At 39.1% G+C, this 27,051-nt stretch overlaps 1 protein-coding gene across 3 annotated transcripts in view; it reads right to left on the bottom strand.

Moving 5' to 3' along the window:
• Nucleotides 1–27,051, bottom strand: part of caskin1 (CASK interacting protein 1) — a 140,239-nt gene that overhangs the window by 7,165 nt on the left and 106,023 nt on the right. Inside the window, exons 12-22 of one of the 3 annotated variants that reach the window (XM_028454423.1) lie at nt 25,394–25,498; nt 21,884–22,005; nt 18,694–18,775; nt 16,944–17,053; nt 12,091–12,201; nt 8,615–8,716; nt 5,791–5,929; nt 4,197–4,340; nt 2,323–3,386; nt 1,950–2,246; nt 38–641 (exon numbers count right to left, since the gene is read on the bottom strand). In XM_028454423.1, the coding sequence (XP_028310224.1) occupies nt 38–641; nt 1,950–2,246; nt 2,323–3,386; nt 4,197–4,340; nt 5,791–5,929; nt 8,615–8,716; nt 12,091–12,201; nt 16,944–17,053; nt 18,694–18,775; nt 21,884–22,005; nt 25,394–25,498 (2,880 nt within the window). The remainder of the gene's footprint in view (nt 1–37; nt 642–1,949; nt 2,247–2,322; nt 3,387–4,196; nt 4,341–5,790; nt 5,930–8,614; nt 8,717–12,090; nt 12,202–16,943; nt 17,054–18,693; nt 18,776–21,883; nt 22,006–25,393; nt 25,499–27,051) is intronic. The other 2 variants (XM_028454424.1, XM_028454425.1) reach the window with 2 other exon arrangements.

Raw genomic sequence — 27,051 nt, 5'->3', positions numbered from 1 at the left:
AACGCAAGTGATTCAGGTTTGCTGCTTTTAGGAGTACCTGGACTTCCTGGTGTTCCGGGTCCAGGTAGGGGGACTCTCTTGTTGGAGGCAGAAGGTGGGGGGGTCTGGGGCCCCGCCTGTCTCTTAATCTGAGCCACCACAGGTTTGGGTGAGACTGGAGGCTTTGGTTTCCTCATTAGAGATCCTTCACCTCCTGCTGAAACTGATTGGTCGACACTGTCCCTGTGAGCGGCGGTGGTCTCAGGATGAGGATGAGGATGCTGTTGAGGATGAGGGTGCTGCTGCTGTTGAGGCTGCTCCGTAACTCCTGCATCACACACGGATCGGAGCTTCACGGTTCCCGTTCCGTTCTGGAAGGGTAGGGGTTGCGTGATGTTGGGTTGCTCCGCCCGCACAGGCGTCCCATTGGCTGGGGCCAGGTCGGCGTAGCCCTCCGGCTCCTTGTCGCGGCTCTTGGGCCGGCGCTTAACGGTGGACGACTCCTGGAGGGTGAAGTCGGAGCCGTTGGGGTGGGGTTTAGAGCCGCGGGCGCGCCGCTTGAAGCCGGCCGGGATCTCGGCGCCCTGCGCGTCGTCCTGTGTATATCCGCCGTCTGCCTGGGGGGCGTCGCCGTCCCCCTGCAGACAGACACAGAATACACACTAACGGAAAATTCATACATTCATGGCAAGAGGTGATTTTTGCACAAACAATCAAAAATAGCACAGAAATATATAAATGGACTGCATGAATAAAGCAGAACACGGAAGCTCAAAATACAAAGAATACAAGTAAGCAGAATTAACTTTAGCACATTGAAATACATACAGTAGATATAGATATATAGAGATAGAGATGTGTATATATTAGGGATGTAACGATTCACTCAACTCCCGATACGATTCGATTCACGATACTGGGTTCACGATACGATTCTCTCACGATTTATTTTTCAAAATGGGACTGTAGACAAATTTTTTTTTTTGAGAAATACTGTATTATTTTCCTTTTATTTTTCATTGTCAAAAGAATTCCTTGATAAACAATTCAAAACAATGCAATTTAACTAAAAATAAATCTTGAATGAAATAAAGGAATAATACAAATGAAAATGAAGCCTATTAATTTAAATTCTGGTTCTATAATAAACAATGCAAAACTGCATAATAGTTCTTTTTCTTTTAAAAGTGCAACTGAAAATGTCTTTTGTGCCTTAACAATTGGACTTTAAAAAAAAAAAACCGTGATTGCACTGATTTACCTCATATTTGTTTGGACCAGCAGAGGGCGCTGGTAGCACAGTGGTCGGTTGGCATGCAGATATCTTGCAGTGAAGAAGAGAAGCTATGCTAGCAGACAGAGCTAATAGAAAAACGTGACTTTTACAGATATTTAAGTAATATTACAGATATTCTTTCGGTGCTAAAGGGGTAATGAATCATTTATTAACATATTTAAGAGTAGAAGGCGGCCAGAAAGAAAGTATTAGCAGACTCCGCCCGCTGCCTACACTTGTGGATAGCGCCCTCTCCTGGTTAAAAATTCAATTTTCAGAAAATCGATATCAACCGTGATACCTATGAATCGATTTTTAACTGCCTTACGATTAATCGTTACATCCCTAGTATATATATATATATATATATATATATATATATAGATGTATAGATAGAGATAAAGACAGATAGATGTACTGTGTATATATATATATATAGAAAAAGATAGAAATATAGATAGATAAGATATAGATGGGAGTATATAGATAGATAAATGTATAGATAGATAAAGATATAGATAGATAGATAGATAGATAGATAGATAGATAGATAGATAGATAAATGGATGTTTAGACAGATAGATGCATAGATGCATATAGATAAATAAAGATAGAGATATAGATGGGAAGAGATAGATAGATAGATAGATAGATAGATAGATAGATAGATAGATAGATACATATAGATAGCTACCTGTCCTTCTCCTTCTCCTCGACCTTGGCGGCGGATGGTCAAACTTCCTTCCTCCGCAAACGGTAGGTTCTCCGATGAGCTCCCACTTCCTCCTGAGCTGGGATGGGGGGAGGACGGAGGTTGTGGTGAAGGGGAATTCACGGGGGGTGGCGTGGAGGGTTGGGGAGAGGAAAACTCCAACGGCGTCGGCTGATCGCGCATGGCAGCCGCTACAAGCTCCGAGACCGGCCCACTGATGGTTCGTCGTCGGTTCACCACCTCCCCGTCCAGACCGATAGCCTCTCGTGTTTTCCCCACCTGGAGGACGCCAAAAGGTTTAGTTAGTCACTCATTGACAATACGTGAAGTTGGTGATCGCTCACGTGTGCAGCACCTGCAGGAAGTTTTTCTGCAAAGCCATCCCTTTGGCTCCGCCCCCTATAGAGGACATCTCCAGCATGGCGGCGATGCTCCGCACGCTGCCCACACTGTTGGTCTCCACAGCGGTCAACTCCATGGACACGCCCAGATCGCTCGCCCGCCGCTGTTGGTGGTAAGGCACGTCCAGCATCCCCCCTGTGGTGGACACGGCGGGGGGCTGCGTGTTGGCATCTGTCAGGTTAGAGTTGGAGCTGGAGATGGCGGAGCTGGAACGTTTGGGGGGCGGAGGGGGCGGGCCTTTCTTCTTCTGGCGCAGAGCGAAGGACTGCGGCTGGCCACGGCTGGCGCTTTTCTCCTGGTTGCGGACTGAGTGACTGCGGCTGACACGGTGCGTCACCGTGGCGTATTTGACAATGTCCCCTCTGTTGGGGGCGGAGCCCTTACTTCTCGATGACTCAGTTTCACCTTCGCCTGCTTCTCCTCTCTCGTCACACTCGCCATCGGAGACGGCGTGTCGGTTGAGGCTGTGCGTTCGGTTCTTCTTCAGAGCGGATGGTTCATCTCCTTCTTCCTCAGGAAGCTCCGCCTCCGGGGGTAGGCAGAGGAACGGGACCTGTTGCTGTTGTTGGATCTCCGTCACTTGCGGTGTAGCTGCACGGTGGGTCGGGGACTGCGGTGGATGGGAGCGCGGCGACTGAGGCCTTTCCCCCTGGATGAACTTGGCCTTGCTCTGTGGGGACGCCTGGCTCTGGACGGAGGATGTGGAGGAGGACGATGACGTCCTGGTCTTGGTAGGGGTGTGAGGGGGCGTGTAGGGCGGGGCCGGTTGGGAATGGGAATGGCGGTGTTTGCCTTGTGAAGACACACTGCCTCTGTGGGAGGAGGTGCTGCTCTGCTGCCTCATCGTCCGGGCCTCCTTCTTTGGGGGTCCGCCTCCGGTCATCGCCTCGTCGTGGTCTTTGCTGAGCGTCCGCGATCGCTGAGCTTTGATCTCCTGGCCAGGTTGTGTCATGGCGTTCTGTAGCTCGTAGCTTAGCTCGCTGTCCTGAAAAGTGCTCATCTTTGGAGACATAATCTCTGAGGACAAACAAAAGAAAGGAAGCCAGTTAATTTTGCTGGGAGGAAACATGGTTCCCCAAGCAAACTGGCAAAAAGCAGGCAGTGTTTTTTTTTTTTTTTTTGAAAGCAGGAAGTGGTGGACTGGGACAAAAATTCAGCCTTCACATTTTCTGTCTAGACCAGCCCACTACAATATCAGCGACACTATGTAGAAGTTGTTATTAAGTCAGTGATGCTAAACATGCGGCTCTTTATGTCTTAATTTGAATTATTATTCCCCCAGAAAACCTTTTTACAACTTCCTTTGTCCCATTTTTGCCCCTTGTCAAAAAGTTCTGACGCTTTTTTTAAACTTTTTAAATATCCTTTTTTTCCACCTATTTTTTGTCCATTTTTGCAAGTTCTTTTTGACACTTTTATCCAATTTGTGTCCTTTCTTTAAATTTTTTGGCAACTTTTCATCCAAATAAGCCAACTTTTGCCTTTTTTCACAATTGTTTGCCACATTTTGCTCATTTACGTAAGCTTCCCTTTGCCATTACATCTGGTTCTTCTTTATTTTCCCCTTTTTTGGCCAGTCTCGACTGCTTTTAGTCACTTTTCACTCTTTTCTTGCCAAGTTTTTGCCACTTTAGGACCATTTTTGGCCACCTGTTACCATGTCTGCTTCCACTCGCTAGTCAAAAAAAAAAAAATAAAAAAAAATCAGAGTGAACATTTCTACAGTCTTTGAAGAAAATCCATCCACTCCTTCAAACACAATATTGCTTCCCACTCGAAGATCTCACTGTGAAGTTGTGCCGACCAAACTTCAATCTCTAAACTCACCATCAGGGGGCGGGCTGTCCATCAATATCACCTCTTGCTGTTGTGTGATTGGTGGAGGCTTTTTCCTGAGGGAGCCCCGCCCATCTGATCCACGCTGCATTTCCGCCAGACGCTTCACTGCTAGCATCAACTTCTTCTGATGACCTACAACCAGAGAGTTCTCAAATTAAGATTTATTTTCCTAGTCCATCTATAATCCGTACATTACTATTACTGGATAATAAAGCTATCTAGAATGCTAGGGTAAGATAGCCTAAAGAATCATGTTTATGCACTTTAATGCATACTGATAAATTAATCTATTGTTATTAAAGATGAATCGATTTTCCTATGGTCCTATGAGCCAACTACATCGGTGCGATATGAACCAATTTTGATATTTTTTCACAAAATGGTGATATACGATATAAATCTCAATGATTTTAATTCAAATGAAGTCTTACCAGAAAGAAAATTCTGGGTCAAATTTGCTGATGTAAAATGCCACACCAGTACATTTATTGACAAACAGCTGATCAATATGTTCCACTTTTGGCTTTTTCTCCTTTAAGGGACAGCACGTGTGAGTGAGTTCTGTAGTGTGGGATGTTCTGCACTCAGAAATCCATCTAACTTCTCATGCTGTTCTGAGAAGTAACGAAAGCAGCGACTCCTAAAACAAGTATTATAATAGAAAATAAGCTATAAAATACATATCTCAGAAATATGGAAAAATTGTAAAAAAAAAAAAAAAGACACTGTACTCTCACTGTACTCTATGAATAATATTAAATACTTGTATGATGTGATTTATACTGTGATTGTGTGAATCAAAACAAGTTTAAAAACAAAATAGATATATCTCAATATAGGTGATATTGTCATTTTCTATATCGCCAAAATACAAAACTCGATATATTGTCCAGCCCTACACTAATCGATCAAAAATCATTTTAAAAGGTAATCAATCGATTAGCAGAAAGCCTTAGGCTTCAACATCATGTTCAAATTTATATCAGGTTCAACCACTGCTCATTTAACCTGAACAGATCTTTCGTCGCACATCTTGTTAATTCAGACTGAAGTGTTGGTTGGACTTTATTCAAACAAAATGTGAATATATTTGCCATTAAATTTTGTTCCTTTTATGTCCATAATTAATTTATATCCCTTACAAGGAATTACAGTAAACTATGAAAGCTCACATGCACCATACAGTATCCAGGGATTTGTTTCACACTCACTCACTGGTGGAATTATTATTTCAGCTAAAAAAGTTACTGAATCAATTTCAAGTCACTGAATCAAATTGTCCTAAATTAATCAATATCAAATCAATATCGAATCATTGCTAAAACTAATCGTTACACCCCTAATTGTTACCCACTACAGCAGTAGATAAAGACATTTTAACAAACTTCCATAACCCCAAAGAGGAAAAACATTTCAAGGACTAGACACAGATAAGTACTTTAAAAAAAATAGCAAACCCATGACATAATACAAGTTGAGAGGAAGTAGATGTGATGGTTACATTGGATATATAAAAACACACACGTTTATTTTCCCTCTTCTAACACATGAACGTTAGCATTAATGTTTCCAAGCCTCTCACCCAGTTTGGTGATGCCTATTTCCTGCAGGTCCTCCCAGGTGATGTCTGTGATGAAGTCGATGTTCTCGTAGCCGTTCTGGACCAACACCTGGTGGTACTGGCTCAAACCGATAGCAGAAAGCCACTCGCCTAAACTGGCCTGAAACAAAAGGAAACGGAAACGCTAACAGAGCCCAGCAGCCGTGGGGAAACACGGAGAACTCAAAAACAGCTCCGTGAACGCCTTCAGCTAAGCAGTAGAACCGATATTAATTACAAACATTAGCATTTAAAGTCATGTCATCAACTTTTTATGGATGCTCAGTGAAACTTCAAACCCTGAATAGCGATTCCAAGAAGTATTTTTCATTATTATGTCCATCTTAAAATGGAATTTTGCATTTTAATGGAAAATCTTGCACAATTACTTTCTAACGTGGACATGATGAAAGACCATATAAGGATTGAGACACTGGCTGTGTTCAAAATGTCATACTTAGTCTGTACTATACACTACAAACTCAATGAGTATATACTGTCTACTGTATACTAGAAGTATGGTTAGGATGGTGACCATTCCCTATGAAGTATACTTCCAAGATGCATTTGGAACCTACAACGACAAAAACATGAATCACACTGAGGCGAAATATCTGTTGATTCTCCACCTTTGAAAGTTCTGAAAACATTTTAAGTGAAAAAGTGACCAAGCAGAATATCAACATGTGCTCATTTGATCCAGAAAACTCACGTATTCACATTTTGGAGATTCTCGGAGACCTTCCATTGTGCTACTGACTAAACTTCCGGTTAACATCAAAACAAGAACCCTGTTCACAAAAGTGTTAAAACTAATAGAAGACAAGAAGAGATGCTTTTATTTTGAAAAGGGGAAGTCCCAGGACCATTTTACATTCTGCTTGCAATGCATCATGGGATGGTTGAGTATGACTAGTGTGCACTGTGCACACTTAAAAAAATGTTCTGCTATTTTCTCGCGTACTCAATCTTTGCATACTATCTAATGTGAACGCACTACATGGTCATTTTGACGTCAGGCGTAGTATGAGTAGTATGAGTTGTACGTTAGTATGACATTTTGAACACAGCCACTGTTTGGTCAGCACTATATTTGGATATAAAACTTGTGGCTATATGTGACCAGATGTTCTCTGTCGCAATTTTTTAAAAAAAGAAAAAAAAAGAAAACGTACAGTAGTTCTTCAGTTTCATGTTGTTAACACAGATGGCACAGATTTCTAAAATCTGAAACTTCTGAAATAAAGATGTTTAATTGACAATTACTGGCAAACCACGCAATGTTTTGCACTTTTCTTTACGTTTATTTGTATGATTTTATCTATGGGATAAGATGGTGATAAGTTAACATATGAAGTCTATAGCTGGGTAAAAATATCAATTTCATTAACATTTATAAAAATCAATCCAAAGGTGCTGAAATCAATATTTATTTTATTCCTTTTTTACCTAGTATTACCCTAGTATTCTCACGATAGCAGCGCATCGCGGAGTGCTTTCAGTGCAAACATGGTGGATGCAGACGGTGCTCCACTGGGTAAGACTATTTCGGCTTTTAAAAAAACTGATGACAGACGCGAGCTTGATAAAAGTAAAGCTGTTTTTAAGTGAGGTACTGTAGAAATACCACAAATCTCATAAAGCACTTAATGAGGTAACACTCTGAAACGCTATTGTCAGCCTCCAACACGGCGCCCAGGTTTAAACAGAAGAATCTGACGGAGTGACTAAAACTACCTACCGCAGCTTTTATTTACAAAGATTTATGCCTGTACACGGTGGTGGAAAACAAAAGCTTCAAGTGGCTCCTAGTGTGTGTGTGTGTGTGTGTGTGTGTTCCAATATTACTACAGGTCCCATATAATACCTCATTTAAATTTGAAAAGCACATCTTGGAATCAGTCTTTTTAATAAAATGTTATTTCTTGTCTATTCAGTGTCTGTGAGAATTTATTAGCGAAGGACAGAAACCAAGCATGACTCGATAAAATAAATAAAATAAACTCCATAAAATTCATTCATAATGACCCTTCACCAATTCAACAAAACACTTTTAGCTTTAAAGTAAGGCTGGAACAAAAAAAAACCCAACTTTAGCTTCACTAAATTTGACCCTCAGAGACTTATAAATGTCACGTGATCTCCCAATGCTGTAAAAAATTCCTGGTGAAAACCCTGCATTATGTCCAAACTTTGCACTTTATTACGTCAGTGTTCAAGAAACACTGTTCCTTTAGATGTTTGTTTATATAAATTGAATAGTTATTACTTGAATAACTAGCTATAACTAGTGCTGTTTGTCTAACACTGGCTACATATTTTTATTGTTTATGGACCTAACAGAAAATATAGAACTTTCATATTTGTAACTGCATTGTCGTGATTTGTCTACATAAATATTCATGTTTCTAATAATTCACAATGTAGAGGATTCATACCAACAGCTTTTTCTTTGACAATATGTATGATATCCAAGTAAAATTTTAAAAATAAATCAATACTGAATCGAATCGAAATTAATCGATTCAAAACCCTAATAATCAAAATTAAATGGATTCAGGAAACTGGTCGTGATACCCAGCTCAAATGAAGTCACTTTAATTACTCATCTCTAGATGTTCCTCTTTTTTTTTTAAATATATTTATAGAATCTGGAAATTACATACAAACAATCCCTGTCTTACTATTTACACAGTAAAACATAGAAAATACCTGAAATAGGCACAAACACAAACATCCCATGTTAGACTTGTGTATAAAAAAAACCCATTGTGTGTGAGTGTGTGTGTTTTTCACTGTTACTCACAGGTTTCTGATCAGGCAACCACTCCGTGACACTGATTTTGTTTATCTCGGATGTCATTTTCTTTCTGTGGCCTGGTTTACTGATGCCAATGGCCGTCAGATCCTACGCACACACACACACACACACACACACACGTGAAGTGAGATGTTTTTCAGCATTGTTCCCACAGAATCTAATCAGGTCTCCCCAGCTGCCTCGCAGTATTTCAGTCGCACGCACACACGCGCACGCACACACACACACACACACACAGAGTGACATCTGATGAAAGCTTCTGCCAGCCCAGAATAAAAGAGCAGAGATGCAAATGTGGTAAAATCATAAGAAAAAGCAGAGCAAACAAAAGCAAATGTCTCGTGTGAATTTTCAGTTTTTTTTTGTTTTTTTTTTTAAACACTCCTCGATTTTCATTCAATAGAAAAGACTGAATAAGAAAAGACAGAACACTGTGTACTTAGCGGTCGAGCTAGGATCTAAAGCAATTTTCCTACACTTAATATATTGCAAACACATGGTCAAAATGACACAAAGATACCTTGTATTAGGGCTGGGACGATCTGCTTTTGTCCCGATTCGATTTTATCACAATGCTTCTGATCCTGCAAGTATTGCGATTCAATAACGATTATTGCGACTGTAATTTCCCGCAACAAAAACTGATTCCTACACTTCTATAAACATTGTGTGACCAGAGGTGTAAAGAGTACTAATATATCCTACTGAAGTAGAAGTGCTTTCACTTGATTGAAATTGTACTCAAGTACAAGTAAATCACACGCAAAATACTCAAGTATAAGTAAAAAGTAGCTCAATTTAATAGTACTCAACGTAAAAGTTACAAGTTACTTACACAACCCACGTTTAATTTTGATAATAAATCTTGTCACGGTTCCTTTCCACAAAGGCATCTGTATAAAATAAAAGGTTTGTCAAAATATTCAATTCTTTTTTTAAATAAAATAAGAACAATGAATTCAATTTAAAGTTAAAATAAAATCTCAGACTCTAAGTATAGCTACATTTATGAACTCTAAAAGTGAGAAAATAACTGCTGTTTTGGTAAGTACAAGTAAAACCAGAACTGCAAGCAGTTATGAAAGGGGGCAAAGTCTTCCTGCGCGTCTCGGCCACCGGGTTTTGCAAAGCCCATGGAAGTGCGTAACGAAGGATGACGGGCTTGTAGCGATCAGGCAATTCTGGAGATTTTATGAGCAAAGTTTGTTGCAGATAGAGCTTAAACACTAGGAGAGTTCGAAAAAGTGGTTTTTTTTTATGTGTAGTGACTTACAAAGAGCAATATGCCGTGGGAGTGGGTGTGGCCTATGTCAGAAGATGTGAATATTTAGGGAACACGTGGATATAAAGTTTATGAAGATGTGGTTTAAAATGTGAAAATTACAGGCCAAAATGTGTTTGCACCCATTATAGCGCCACCTAGTGGCACACTTTTTGCTATGGGTGGTCTGTTTGTTCTGCTGTAAATTTCACAACCCTCAACATAATACTCCGAGATATGGCCTCAGGAGCGACCCAAGGTCATACCCACCAATTTTGGTAAAAATCGGTCTTACCATTTAAGAGATATACAGTAAATTTCCCATATTTGTAGCGCCCCCTAGTGGCTTAAATTATTCAAATTTGGCACATAGGCCCACAGTCACATGCCAACCAAAGATCTCAGATTTGGTGTTGTTAGCATTTATTTTGACTGAGATATGCAAAAATACGTGTTTTTATAGCTAACTAGAAAACTTTACACGTTAATGATTTGCGCAAATTTTGACAGAACAAAATTCTTTATTCAACTTTAGATCAGGTCCAACCGAAGACTCTACATGCCAAGTTTCATGCTGATTGGACAAAACCTCAAGGAGGAGTTGGAAAAGTAGGTTTTCCAGCTTTTGTGATTTTGCGTCACACAATTGCAGGCGGAAATGGGCGTGGCCTAGCCCAGGTGATTCAGTGCTATGTAGGTAATATGTGGATATGACGTTTTTGAATGTGCAACATACAGTGTGGGAGTTATAGGCCAAAATGCATTGACCTTGGTTACAGAGCCACCTGTTGGTGGACATATGTGAGTTTTTGTGTCCGAGGTAAGCAGGGGGGTCTGGACCAACCCTCCAAATTGCACCACCCTCCCTTGCAGTTCCCAGGCCACGCGGGCTTGGCCTCTAATTACTGATTTATAAATATACTCAAAAAAGTACAAGTACCCACAAAAACAACTCAATTACAGCAACGCGAGTACTTGTAATCCGTTACTTTCACCACTGTGTGTGGGTCATAGTTCCAAAAATCATGACCTTGTGCCTTACTTCATGCAGTGTGAACCTAATATTGATTTTCAATAGTGTCACAAATACAAAAAATTAAAATTGCAATAAATTGTGAATCAAACTTTTCCCCCACCCTTACCTTCCAAACAAAAATAAGGTTTTCTTAAAATGAGAAATTTAAAGACAAAAAAGACACACCGCTAAAAAAAAAAATGCTAACCAGGAAGTGTGACGTTACATTATGAACTGAATTTTCACCTTGAGATTGTCTTGTTTTGTTTGAATAAACTTCGTCCACTTGCGAGCGCTTTTTTCATCTTTCGGCCACTCAAACTATTTCGTATTGGAGCAAAACATCGCCAAAACACACTGAAAATGAGGTTTCAATGGTCAAAGACGTTACCATAGAGCTAGCTAAATGCTAAATGTATGGTGTAAAGTTTGCAGAGTGATGTCACTGAAAAATTATCGGTTTCTAGGGCCAGATCTCAGAGATTCACAGACCAATGTGAAAAATATTTGGCCTACCTCTATTTGAGATAAAAACCAGCCATTTTTTTTTTTTAAATCATGTTGATCCATTAATTTCTTTAACAGCAACTTACTTTAGCTTTTCTTACTTTCTTACTTTTACTCATGTGGACAAGAGAAATCTACTTCCTTCAGTATCTTACATTGTTATAGAACAACACAAGGACATACTATCAAATATTTTACACACATAAGCACATTAGACTAAATGTAAAGAGGCCACAAAGACTCTGTCAGCATGACGGTCGTTCATCTACAGAAATTATATATAACTGTAATCAATTATTATTATAAGCACCAGAGTTTATTAATTCATATATTTAAAGCAACTCCTTTTTTAACCTGTTTTGTTTACATGGACACATTTTATGTAATTTTAGCCAAATGACTGTTTATTAGTCATTGCACGGATATCTAGGGCAACTTCTGCTGCACCATGTTGCCATGGAAACAACCAATGGTAATCATAACCATATCATAAGGATGATATCAATATTACAAGTTATACTGAAACTTCACTTGATTCAACCGTTGAAGGTAAAGTTCATGCATCAAGGACGCCACATATCCAAGTCACACAGACTTGGTATCCATTGTGGTCCTTGGAGGTGCCACCACCTCTCGCAGGGTTCATCGGGGTGGGGGGTCTGGGTTCAGTAGCCTTACCTCTGGGGTCATTCGGCTAATGGTGGGCAAGTCATACCCGGCGCCCAGGAAGTTTGGAGCGTAGACCTGCAGCTGAAAGTCGCTCAGCCATTGGACAACGGCCTCTGAGCTCTACGGAAGAGAAGACAGGGGGGGGGGCGGTCACTGGTACCGTGTCGGCTTTTTTTTTTTTTTTTTAAATCACCCCTACAGGGGCCACAGTTTAGATTCAGAAAGTCTGCCCTACTGTCCCTGGAAGAGAAATAAAACATAACCTGTCTTTATAAATCCAAAGTTATTTTAGTGGTTAGTTTGTTTTGATGTCTGACTGGCTCCTGATGGCGAGCCCTCATTGGCCCTGTAGTGAAACCCAGGCTACAGGAGGAATAATTCCAGCAACTTCATTTAGTCTTCTTTTTGAATAATATGTTGAAGTTTCATTTATTCAGACAACGTCTTTCAGGAAATTTATGTACTTTGATCTCCTAAAATGTTTCGACTGTCAGCTGCCAGTCTTACAGAAGAGACACAATGGCTTCTTTTCCAGGGGGCGTGGCCAGCCTGACAGGACTGCCATGTTGACCACACCCAGAAAGAACTCATGAGACAAATCAAAGCGATCAGCAGACACCTCTGAGGAAGACTGGCAGTAGACAGTCGCAACGTGTTAGGAAATCAAAGTAAATTTCCTGAAAAAATTTGTCAGAATAAATGAAACCTTAATTATAAAAGGAGGAGAGGTTAACCCAGAAAAGTTTGAAGATTTTTTTTAAAAAATGAAAAAAAAAAAAAAATAAAGAGTAATTTAAGTTAAGCTCTAGTTTTCAAATATATTTACCCCTAAATACTCTATAAACTGCAAGATTTATAGTTATTTCATTACAAGCTGAACATATTTAACAGGTAGAGTTTATTTACTAGGTCTGAACCCAGCAGGTCTCTCAGATCTATAGACACAGGTCAGATAGTGGAGCCCAGAGCTCACAGTAAACATGGTGACGCTGCTTTTAGTTGTTATGCTGCAAAGAAGTGGAACAAACTGCCAGCAGAGCTGAAGTCAGCATCACTGTAGAACATTTTTAAATCAAAGTTAAAGGCACGTATTTTCTCCACTGCGTGTGACTGAGAGGGAGATTTCTAACTATTAGATAGTTATTGTTGATTTACTGTTTTTAATGCTGATTTTAATGTTGTTATTGATTTTAAAGCTGTTGAATGTTTGTTGCACTTTTTAATCACGTAAAGCACATTAAATTGCCTTATGTATGAAACGCACCTTGCCTTGACTATCATTTATTATTGTTTATACATATTGACTTCAGCAGAAAGGACAGTAACTAATTGATTTTTAAACACTCAGATTCTATTATTATAGGCGAGTAAACTGGAATTAAAGTTTAAAATGAAGACGTTTCATCATCGCTCCTCAGTTACAAACTGACTATCAGGATCCGTACATCACTGTCCTTTAACGAGTTTCCTGTTTCCTTCAGATGTTTTCTCCTGTGTGGCTGTAGTTTTTTTTTACTGCATTGGTCTGCATAGACTACATTGCTCCTGGTATTTCATCGTCATTGTAGGGAATGTGTTTTTTCCCCTGAAGAATTCCTAGATCAGGGGTCACCAACACGGTGCCCGCGGGCACCAGGTAGCCCACATGGACCATGTGAGGGCTCTAGTTACCAGTGAGCTCCATCTAAAATCTGATTTACTTTCCAGAATTCAAACTCACAAAGATAATTACATATGACAGACGTAGTTTGTACTGAGTAAAGTTAAATAGTGCTGATAAAGTTTTAGCATTAAATGAACCATCTTTTAATGTTTATTTTTACAGAAACGTTGTGACAAACATTTTTAAACATTGCAGAACTGATATTTGGTCATTGTTATATATAATATGATATATATATATTGTTAAAAATACATTTTCTTTAAAATTTTATGAAAATGAAACAATTGCTTTAATTAGGAAAAATAAAGTGTTTCATGTTGAAACCTCCACATTTTCTACCTTTTTAAGTTACTGCTAACCTTCCTTATTATCTGATTATCTCCTAATGTCACTCCACTGCCATCATGGTTCACTGCTCATCCAGATCAATTTTTGTAACTCACTCCTTATCCCTCACTAAACTCCAACTGGTCCAGAACTCTGCACCGGTTACATGTACTGAGTTCACATCGTACTGAGATTGTATATGCGCGCACATGCGCATATACAATCTCAGTATGTTGTCCATTTTGTGTTTTGTTTGTTTATTGGACTGTGTGAGGGTTAGGGTTAGAATCTCAGTACGGAGGTAAACTCAGAGCGTGACACCAGAACCCCCTCCTCTGACCACATCTACCCTGTCCTCCAGCAGCTCCACTGGCTCCCCATCAAGTTCAGAATCAATTTCAAAATCCTCCCGTACACTTTCAAGTGTCTGACCTCCTTCATATTGTCACTCCCTCAGGTCTTCATCCTCCATCCACCTCACTGTACCCACTGCCCACCTCAGTACCATGGGGAGTGACTAAAGTCTGCTCCAAAACTGTGGAGCTCCCTCCCCATGGACATCAGAAACATCAACACCATACCCCTCCTCAAATCCAGACTGAAAACCCATCTCTTCCAATCTGCCCACTCCCTAAATTCACATCCCTAATTTCACCTTCATTGCTTTTCTTTTCCATTCTTTGTATTATACTGTTTTTAATGTATTGCACTTTTTATTATTCTGTTTTAAAGTTCTGTTTAAAGTGTCCATGGGTGGCCTGAAAGGCGCTTTTAAATAAAATGAATTATTATTTTTCCCCTCTAATTAAAGTGAAACCATGAAATTTAAGAAGTTATTTTCAAACTGGTGTGTATATATATATATATACACACACACACACACACACACACACACAGTACCTATGAAGTAGCTCACAGTTTCAGAAAGGTTGGTGTTTCATCCGAGTTGCAGAATTTAAAACACCAGTTAATGTCTTTTTTCCCTGAATAATCTCTAGAGTTTCTCTCTGTCCAGCTAAGCTACAGAATAAACATGACCTCCATAACTAATAACCGTCACAGAGTTTCCACTTCCAAGCTAATTAGTTTCTTGAAGAGTTAAGGAAGCTAAACTAAACTTTTTGTCTAAATTCTCGTGCCGATGATGCAGTAGGAGTTCTGCACCTGTTTTTGGTTTACATGTGTTACTTACTGCAATTTATTAAGCAGTGCAATGGTGTAAAAATAGCTTTCTTCGGTGGGATGTGTGATGCTAGCCTCCTTTCTTGGTTTGAGGATCATATTAAGAGCTTTTCAAGAGATAGCAAGGCTGCATACAGATACAGTCAATAAATACAGGTCCTGTACAGCAGTGGTTTGCAATCTTTTTACCCCACAACCCCCAAAATAAAGGATCCAGAGACCAGGGACCCCCACTGTACCAGAAGGTGGTTGAACACAGACATGAACATTGAAGAACAGTCATGTAGAGACAGGACCATCTATAAGGGGGAATAAAGGGGAGAGTTTTTTGGGGTCCATCCATAAAGTCAGCAAAATGATGGTCCATTGTTCTATGAATCTGTGATAACAACATTTATTTATTAATCTGAATACTTTCCACTGTTATCCAAAACGTTTACTATTATTTGCGCCATAGTTTATAGTCATCTTAAAGACGTAAATCCTTGTTTTAATCAGAAATAAAATGGGTTAAAAGTGACCAAAAATGGTAAAAAAGGTGGTGAAATTGGATTTAAAAAGTTGTAAATTAGAGTGATCAAAAACAGACAGACAAAAGTGGTAAAAAGGGGTCAAAGAGAAAATTTGGTTTAAACTGGCAACTAATGGGCAGGACAAATTGTGAATGTTGATAATTTGGCAAAAAATAAACATGAATTGTGGTGAAATGAGGCTAAAAGTAACAATACTTTGTCAACATATGCGACATTAGGTGTGAAAAGTGATGTAAAGGGTTTATAAGTGCCAAAATGTCTTGAAAGTGGAAGAAATGGGAGTAATGTAGCAAAAATGCATTAAAAGGAGCAAAAATGTGGCAAGAAAAAGTGATGAAAATAGGTTAAAATATGGTCAGTTTGGTGTTGTTGCAGAAAAAGGGTAAAAAGAAACAAAAATGGGCTCAAAATGTAAAAAAATAATATTCTTAGTTACTTAAAGGAATCTGGCGACCCCAAGGTTGAGAACCCCTGCTTTGGTTCAGTATTACAGTAAAACAACCTGCATCAGCCTCTCATTTCCCTCTTTGTCTTTTTATCCACGCTGTCCCTCAAAGATGACAGGCTTATCCTCACTCCCCCAACCCCCCCCCATTTTAAAATAAATGATTAAAAATGCAAAGCTGATAAAGATATGGTCAGCAGAGCAGCAAACACGTATATATAGTTATATATAGCGGCATGTAGAAGAGGAAGGAAAGTGATGCACAAAGCACACATACGTTTGCCTGAGGTAAACTAACTATCAGCATGGAGACAGACTTCAGCAAAATAAGCAAAAAGCTGTAATGGAGAGAGAAAGAGAGAGAGAGGAGCTGCAACAGAAAAGGAGTGAATAAGGATGGAGAGCAGATAGAAGAGGGACAGCATCCTCCATCACACACACGCACGCACTCACTCACGCACTCACCGGGTCATGGCTGCAGCCGAACGCTCGCAGCACAGATGAGGCCAGCTGTGAAAGAAACCGCTGGGACATCCTGACTGTGTGTGTGTGTGTGTGTGTAAGTGTATGTGTGTGTCAGTTTGACTGACTGAGGCTGAGGAGCTACATTGTCAACATGTTGCAGTAGCAGTGTGTGTGTGTGTATGTGTGCGTGTGTGTGTGTAAAAAAGATGCTAACGATGCTGATGGGGGGACTCTAGGACTGTCCTACCTTCCCATCCACTGGCCCCTCCCCTTTCCTAGTTGCTGTGGCATCGTAAGGCGGTGCTTCGTGGAGCGGACACCCTGATTGGCTGGATGTGCGAGAGGAGCTGGCAGGACCTGAGGGGACACCATAACAAGATGTTTTTACACCAGTCGTTCCAGTCTGACCTTTGACCACATCCTCCTCCTACAGAGTCGTTCTCAGGTCAACAACCAAACAAACGCCTTTCATTTTCCTCCAGATTTCAGCCGTATTCAACCCCCCAACCAACGGCAGCCCTCGACACTTCCTCCTACATGGCCAGGCCGTGGCCATCTGTCTGCTGAACAGAACAGAGAGTCTGTTCTCTATCAAGTCCATGTTTCTGTGCTCTCACACTGGTTCTACAAGGACTGAATAGAGATTCACAGGTACAGTGATTTACACTAAAATCATTCAGCTTTACCTGCCCCATTCTATTCCCAGTTTAACTTTCATACGCTGACAATCATTACGAATTACGGTTGTTAAAGATGAATGCTTTAGACCAGAGGTGAACTACTTTAAACACAGCAAGGGGCCGATCCAAGGGCCACATTATTAAAAAAAATTCTGCCATTTTTATATATTTTAATAGTCGTTTTGTGTGTTTAACTGTTTATGCTGCTTTTTTTTTTTTCTTTCCAGTTTTTTTTGTATATTTAAAGGGTTGCTTTGTATAGTTTCATAGTCAATTTGTATTTTTTCAAGTTTTTCTGTAATTTTTTTTATACATTTTCATTGTCAATTTGTGGTTTTTGCAGGGTTCTTGTGTGTTGTTCTGTCATTTTTGTATATTTTAATTGTTATTTTGTGTGTTTAGCTGTTTATGCTGCATTTTTTTTTTGTTTTTCAGTTTTGTTTCATATATTTTAAGTGTTGTTTTGTCAATTTGTGTGTTTTTGCAGTTTTTTTGTGTGTTTTTCTGTCATTTTTGTATATTTTCATTGTGGTTTTGTGTTTTTCACTGTGTTTTTGGTGTGTTTCTGTCATTTTAGTATATTTTCATATTCAATTTGTGTTTATGCTGCATTTTTTGTTTTCTGTCATTCTTGTATAGTTTCATAGTCAATTTGTGTTTTTTCAAGTTTTTATGTAATTTTTTTTAATACATTTTCATTGTCAATTTGTGGTATTTGCAGGTTTTGTGTGTGTTTTTTTATATTTGAATAGTCATTTTGTGTGTTTATGCTGCATTTTTTTGTGTTTTTCTGTCATTTTTGTGTATTTTAATTGTTTTATATATTTTCATTGTCAATTTGTGGGCTTTTGCAGGTTTTTTTGTGGTTTATCTGTCATCTTTGTTTTTCATTCTTGTTTTCATTATGTTAACGCTGCATTTTTTAATGTTTTTCTGTAATTTCTGTATATTTTATTTGTTGTTTTATATCCAATTACAGTCAATTATCTAAACTCGATTATAAATTAATTACATTTACGACAATACATTTTTTAAATTACAAAATAACAATCATAACTACGCCATCACTGTAATTAATTATCAATTACGCAATAACAATTATAATTGACCTCAACCATTGTGCTAACCCAAACCACAAAAGTCAGCTTTAATTTTTGAGTCTGTTTCCTGTTAAAATAAGTCCTTCCTTTCCCTGAAAGATGATGTCTTAACATTTTTCCATAATTAAACTTGTAACCCATGCAACACAAAGCTACATATATAATTGAAGGCAGAACATTGACAGCGTTAATGGCAGCATGTGCTTCCCTGCCTTACCTGCAGGTGGCTCCACAGACTTGGACTGCTCCAGCAGATGCTCCTTAGCTTTGGCAGACTGGGACAAGACTGTGGCAAGAAGCTACAAACACACAGACACACACACACACACACATCCTTAAGCACATGCAAAGGACTCACGTGAACAGCGGCTGAGCGACTTACGTTGGTTTGCATTAAAAGACCAGTCATTTATTGTCGGGCCACAATCAGGCAGAAGGACAAGCTGCAAACACAACACATCATCACATGATGTCGTGACGCACGCTGGAATCAAAGATAGCGTTTGTTTTATACACTCCGAGCAAGTCAAGCTTCTTTGGCCAATTTTACCAGATTTACTCGATTACAGCAGAGAAACCAACGAAAGGAATCCCAGCAGATTTTCGTCCATTCGAAGATGCGAAGCTAGAAGATCCTGCTAGAAGATAGAAATGTTTCCTACTGACTCATCATTTTATTGTATTGTAGTATTAGATTGGATGAGCAACATATACAAGTTTTTTTTTCCTTTACCAATAGGGATGTAACAATTCACTCAACTCCCGATACGATTCGATTCACGATACTGGGTTCACGATACGATTCTCTCACGATTTATTTTACAAAATGGGACTGTAGAAAAATGATGACTGAAAAATATTCCTTTATTTTTTGGGGGGAAAAAACTATAAAAAACTATACTGTTTTCCTTTTATTTTTTATTGTCAAAAGAATCCCTTGATAAACTATTCAAAACAATGCAATTGAACTAAAAATAAATCTTGAATGAAATAAATAAAGGAATAATACAAATGAAGAAAAAGCCTATTAATTTAAATTGTGGTTCTATAGTAAACAATGCAGAACTACATAATTCTTTTTAAAAGTGCAACTGAAAATGTATTTTGTGCCTTAACATTTGGACTTAAAAAAAAAAAAAAACAGTCATTTCACTGTATTTAGGTCAGATATTTGTTTGGAACAGGAGAGGGCGCTGATAACCCGGTGGTCGGTTAGCATGCAGAAACTCTAGCAGTGAAGAAGAGATGCTATGCTAGCAGACAGAGCTAATAGAAAAACGTGACTTTTACAGATATTCACGTAATATTACAGATATTTGGTGCTAAAGGGGTAAGGAATCATTTATGCACATGTTTAAAAGTAGAAGGCGGCCAGAAAGAAAGTATCAGCAGATTCCGCCCGCCGCCAACACTTCTGTTAAAAAAGTACTGCGATTAAATTTTCACAGTATCAATGTGAATCGTGATACTTATGAATCGATTTTTAACTGCCTTACGATTAATCGTTACATCCCTATTTACTAATTTATTGCTGCTACAATGACATTTAAATTTTAATATAGCAGCGACTACATTGAATGACTTTAAAGTTGTGTTGCTGATGTATAAATGTGTGAATGGGTTTGGTATGGTGTACATTTTAGGACATTCTCAGGTCTCAGAGTGAGGTATCAGGTATTAAGAACATCTGTCATTTATCAGACCAAACGGATTCATGACTCAGCAAAACTTCCATCAAATGGCAGGGCCACAGGCTTCAAAATAAAAGTCTTTAGACTCAACGGCCTTAAAACATGACATGGCGTTTTACATTGAAGGAACCAAAAGTACACATGACAAAGTAAGGTTAAAAAATTTTCTCTTCCTTTTATTTTTTTGTTAAAGTTAAACTATACCAACGTATTGTTTGATTAATAAATACATAGTTAAATCAAATTACTCTTCTATCCAAAGCAGCACATATTGATGCAGTCATGTGTATTTCTGGTTTCTTCAAAATAAAACGTATTGTCGAGTCTGATGACTTTTAATTTGAAACCTGAGGCCGTACCATTTGACACTGCTTGTTGCTTAAGTGATGGCGTTAGATTTGGCGGAGGTTTTGCTGAGTCATGAGTCCGTTTGGTCTGACAAATGACAGAAGTTTTCCTGATACCTGAGGATGTCCTAAAATGTACACTGTAGTTTGGTGCAGAATCCATCAGTGAGATGTTAGTCAGGCATGAACCCAGCAGGTCTCTCAGATCTGTGTCATTACTACTAAATCTTCTTGGTCGCAATCAATCATCATACAGAAAAAAAATTAAAATATGTGGTTATAAATAGAAGTAGTGCAGCAGATTCATTGTATATTTCAAGTAAATCGTTCACTTTGGTACAAAAGCAAGAAATTTGGCACAGACACTCTCTAAGGGCAACTATTTTGGAAAAAGGTGTTGGCCACTCAAAAATTCAATATGGCGGCCATTTTTCATTGATATTCAATGTTTATTATATAACCAAAAAATGCTCGGATCAGGCCAAAAGAGGCGTCAGCGAAAAGGTCTGGTCCTCCCAAGTCCGAATATGTGCATATTGAATTTTTGAGTGGCCAACACCTTTTTCCAAAATAGTGGCCCTTAGAGAGTGTCTGTGCCACATTTTATGCTTTTGTACCAAAGTGAATGATTTTTCTATGAATCTGCTGCCCTAAAGTAAATAGTAATTAAAAAAAAGACAATGTTAAAAGTAGCAGCTAAAAGGTACAACAGTAAAAGGCAAAAGCATAGAGTTGCAATTGTTGACTTCATTTAGCTGTTCTCTAACTTTTCCTGTTGCGCCCCCCTTCGAAGAGTGAAAAATGCCCCATCCCAAGAAATGTAAACAAAATCGGACAAAGATGTAACCTTTCTAGAGGGGGGTGGGGGCATTTCTTCAGGTACAAATCTGTTTTGCTACAGACGTCTCGCAAATTGTGTTGCAAAGGTCAAGCAGCGCAGATTAACGCAAAAAAAAAAAAGTAGTTTGTGCATCTGTAGCGTCATATTGGAGACGTTGTAACCGGAGAAATGTGTTTGTAAACGATAATAGGCACAAGTAATTAAAAAAAAATACATGCAAATAAACACTGAATTACAAGTTTGCAGCTGTCATTTTATTTTTGAAAATAACAGTCTACACATTTGTGAATATTTCATTCAGATCACGCATGTGTGAATATTTTCTTTGGGTGTTAAATTTTAACTATACAGGTTCAATATTTTTCCATCATTTGTGACATGAAATTTCTTTCGTGTGTGGATTTTTGTACACACAAGCTCACATCACATTCTATAAATTCTCCCATTTTGCAACATATCTACCTTCATACAAACCTGTATGTGTGCACATGCTCGTGTGTGTGTGTGTGCGTGTGTGCGTGCGTATACCTTGACACCTTCAGCTTGTACGTGTAGAATATGTTGAGTAGCGCTCCCTGCACTCTGACCACTGCCTGACGACCTGATGCTGTTCACACTACCAGAGCTGCCCATGCTGCTGCGGTCCCCACCTGGAACACCCACACACACACACACACACACACACACACACACAAGTATACATGTATTCACACATGCATTGATTGTCTCCGTTACAGATGCACACATGCAACAACAGGACAGATGCATGTTGTAATAACCCCGACACACACACACAAACACACACTGAGTGATGATCCACAGCAGGGGTCACCAACCTTTCTGAAATGCAGAACTACTTCAAACTACTGAACACCAGATTAAAAAGCACTTATTAAATACCACGTTTTCACTTTAAGTTTTAATTGGCAAAACTTTATTTCTCCTATTTATGCATACGTTTCATTTTCATTGCGTTTCACAGGAAATCATCACATTCCTAATTTACTAGCCACCAGGGTTGGGGTTAGTTAAATTTTTACAGTTACAATTACTTTTTTCAATTACAATTCAATTCTGATTCCAGTTACCAGAGTTTTTTCGCAATTACAATTATTTTCTATCCTCAGAAAATCAATTACAATCTAAATTATTATTATTATTATCTCATGGACATTAAATAGGACTCAGTGAGGGTCTGTTTACAGCAGCTATGACTGTTAAATATTCGTTTTCATCTTTCTTTATACAAGCAATTGTGAAAGACCTAATGGTTATTATTATTAGTATAAATGTTAATGCTACTGTATTAGCCAACAGTTCATATTAATATCTGTGTGGCAGACAGGAATGTGGACATTGTACTATTGAAAGTCACTCATTGAGAGCGATGTTGTCTCACTGTTTACTGTTTAAGTTGTGACATTGTGATAAACAGGTTCTAAATGTGAGGAAATGATTCTTGTTCCTTAGGTTGAATCCCAATGCTACTGGTGAAAAGGCCTGTTTTTTTTAATTGTGCATTTTAGAGGTCAAAAATAAGTTGCATAAAGTGATGCATAGTTCGAGTGGAGATGATAAGCAAAATGCTGCTTATAAGGCATACAACAAATCCTCTGCCTCTAGTACCATACTGAATCGCAGCTGCTCATTTACTATTTAAATATTAGGTATCATTTCTTTGCATCATGTGGAATCGCATCGTACAAAACTGCATTGTATGGCATTTTGTAGAATTGTCAATGAATCAATATCAAATCGTATCGAATTGGGAACAGGGGTGCATCGTATTGCTTCGTATCGCCAGAGGTGTCAATGTATCGCTAATATATCGTATCACTGGTAGTGTATCGAGATCATAGACTGTAAAAAAAATGGACGACGCATGCTCACGGGGAAGTGAAGATTTTTTTTAGAGCTCCCCCTGCTGACTGGCTGCAGTATAGGTCATAAGCCCCGCCTCCTCAATGTTAACAGATGGGATGTTGGTCAAACTGTAAAGTTAAAATACTCATCACATAAAGTTTTTCCAAACCTAAAATCTGCTGTGATCATTAGTTATTATCACTCTACCAGTGACGTGCCGTCAGGGTAGGCAAGGTAGGCAGTGCCTACCCAAGGGTGAATTGATATTTTGATTATTCGTTTTAATTATAATATAATTATAAATTATTTATTTTTCTATTTCCAAGAGCCTACAGTAACTATACGTTTGAAAGTGTCCATAGCCCAAATTACTAAAAAGCGCTATTTCCTGGAACAGCTGCACAGTCTCACTCCGCTGTAAGGCAGAGGGAGGCCACGCCCCCTCTGCCTCCGTCCCATTGCATGTTTTTACATGTTTGCGCATGCACAGTCAGGTCCCCAATATGACAACCATTTACGTCCAAAGGCAGCTAACCGCGCTATGCTAAATGCTATACGTAAGTTCACAGTGCATTAGTGAATTGATGCCATGTGACCGCTGCTGCTACATTCTCTAGCGAGTGGGCGGGATAACACTACAGTCAGGATGACAGCAACAGAGACTTTTTTTTTGAGGAAAAACGACAGCTTTTAAAGGATGTGAGACCAACACCTGAGTTACCAGAGCTTCAGCAAAGGTAAGGTCAGAAAATGTTTCATATTTTTCACAGTGAATGGTACAAAAGGAAGGATTGACTTTGTGGATGCTCCTGACTGAGGCTGTTCCGAGTTGTTTTCTCCGTGTTTCTGTGTTTCCAACACATGCGCTGCAGTTTCATGAGATATGGAGGCTCGATAAAATAATTGTTTTATGTTTCTTTAATGGTGTTTACGATGCTGATTTTGTTAGATGGCTAAATACTTGTTCATGTGGATCTTGTTGGGTTTTTTCTTTCTTATTATGAATTTTATATTTGGTAAGTGCATTGAGATGACTTTGTTGGAAATTGCTTCATACAAATAAAATTGATTTGAATTGAATTAACACTTGACAGCAGAAACATATGAAATTGTCATTGGTGGTCTCGATATGCAACGTGCCTACCCAACCCTAGTGGTCACGGAACGTCACTGCACTCTACCATGTGTTCAAGTGTTCATTTTTCTGTGAAGTTTGATTTAAATAAGTTATTTGAGGTTGAAAAAAGGGATTTGACGTCATATATGGTGATTATTGACAGCCGATGAGTGGGCAGTGCGCAAAATGGGCGGGGCGTGCTACTAGGGCTCCTCCCGCTGGACCCTACTGCGCAGACTTTGGCTCCAAATAACGTCAAAATTGCAAGATGGAAGCGCCCCTAAGCGCTGTATTTTGGCTTCAAGAACGTGGGGAGTGGGAACAGCTACAGTGCATGCCCACTGATCGAGATGCGTATCGAATCGTTGTCAGTGATGGACATTCCCATGCTTAGTCTTTATCTGTATGGGTTCAAAGCTTGGCAAGTAAATCAGATTTTAAACGGAGCTCATTGGTGACGAGAGCTCCACAACAGGCCTGAGGGCCACTCACATGGTCCATGCGGGCTACGTGGTGCACGCGGCCCCCATGTTGGTGACCCCTGATCCACAGCATCATGACGTCCAGCTGTTGAACTCTCCATAGGAATGCACTGAGCAGCGTGTGGTGGAATGAACGTGACCAACGGATGGAGTGGTGGTGAGCGACAAACACAAAAGTGTAAGAAGGAGACACACACACACACGCACACACAGACACACACACACACAATTCCTCTTATTCATTCACACACAGAGACTGTAGACCGATGCAGATGACTGCAGTCCTACACAAAAGGCCTCCGACTTCGGCTAAACTCCAGATGGTGAGATGTGCAGGACACTGGAAACTGTCACGTGCAGATCAAAGAGTATCTGAGAACGTCAAATGAGCAACAGGAAAGTCCCAATGATTCTGCTTTGTGGGGACATTTTGTAAAAAAACTAAAACTCTCTCGCAAAGCTTTGCAGAGACATGTTTTTTTAATTTGAAACGGACGTCAGATACTGTTTGAGCCGTTGTCGGAGCGGAAGGAGTCGGTCGGGGGTTGAGGGTTCAGCGCCACGCGGCTGAGTTACCTGCCACGGGTTTGCGCAGAACCCAGATCTCTTCGTTGGAGCCTCCATGGGGCCCGCTGGACGGGGTGGGAGAACTGTGAGGACTGGCCTCTGAGCCGCGACAACCTTTAACACAGAACACCACCGTTAGCAGCTAAACTAGCCTAGCAAGGCCGAGAAACGTGCAGTCCTTTTTGAAAGCGACATTTAATTCATAATTTGGGAATTTTAAGGTAACATAGGGAGCAAGAAAAGCTAAAACCAAAGGGTCGAGCCTAGATAAGTTTGTTTGTTCATTTAACTACAAGATTATGGTTAGTTTTGAAGCAAAAAACCTCAAATTGAGGAAAAGTTGGTCTTAGGGCTTCTAAACGTTATCTCCAATCTTCAACATCAAAACCATTCAATGTAATTTCGCTGTTTTCTTTATTTTTGGTCCTAAAAATAAATTAAATAACTAAACGGTACAATAAGGCCATATCTAATGGTTATCAATACACATTTATTATATTATTATATGTAAACAACAGAGGATCAATATGCCCATGCAAAAACAAAAACGGGCGCCTTGTTTGATTAAATAGCGAAAAGATACGTTATTGAAAAACAAGGAGGTAAAAAGCCAGAACATGTAATTGATAATCGGCTTCATGGATGGTGTAAAACATTAAGGGACAAGATAATCTTGCACAAAAAGTGAAACATTAACGCTTTAAAGGATCCGTCAAGGTCCAACTTCTACTGTCATCTCAAGCTTGGTTATTTTGTAAATGAAAAAAGGTGAAAAAAGGTTAATTAAACTAATTTCCAGCTCATTGTAGTTGAAGATCAGAAGCAGAGAAGGGCCAATAGGAGAGCAGCGTGACGGTTTATAAAACTTTACATCTACACACACCCACGCACACACCACACTTTCACACACACACTCCCACACAGAAAATACATCATATATATAAATATATGAAAACATGTATATACCAGCAGTACATAAATAAATCAAGAACATGAATATCTGTGTATATACACGTACAGTAAGTGCCATAATGTACATACACATACATATATAATGCATCTGTAGTGTGTGATTATATATGTTGGGTTTTTTTTCAGAATGGGGCTGCTGTAGTGCATTTGGAGAGCATCATAAACCATTATAACCAGTGGGGGAGGGATTATTAATGGTTTATGTGTGACCAACGTAGAAACAGTTGGGTTCATGTAGGGACAACAGATCCTTTGTGAGGACACTTACACACAACCAGCTGAACACATCAAAAATGTGCTTGGATCAGCATTTTGCATTCACATGATCTTACCTGTACGGCATTCCCTTAACCTAACATTTTACATCTTTTATCTAGTGAATCTCTCAGCATATCATGCAACATTTGTGATGAAGATTCAACAAAATAACAAATTAACAGTGTGATTATTTTGTTTTACTGACTTAAAACCAAAACAGAAAAACAGAAAAACCAGACAAGAAACATTTTTCTGTTTTAAAATTAAAACTTTTGTTTGGGTGATATTTGGATATTTAAGGAGAACTATGAACGAGAGCTTCATGTTTTAATCTCATCACACAAAGTGGACCCATAGACGGGGGCGGACTTTTACTCCTTGACAAAAAAAGGAGCAACGCATAAGTCACATTACTGATGAACTGAAACGTTATTAAT

The sequence above is a fragment of the Gouania willdenowi genome, chromosome 8, assembly GCF_900634775.1.
Source record: "Gouania willdenowi chromosome 8, fGouWil2.1, whole genome shotgun sequence".
Lineage (NCBI taxonomy): Eukaryota > Metazoa > Chordata > Actinopteri > Blenniiformes > Gobiesocidae > Gouania > Gouania willdenowi.
The sequence above is the reverse complement of the archived record's forward strand: the minus strand, read 5'-3'. Positions and strand labels throughout refer to the sequence as shown.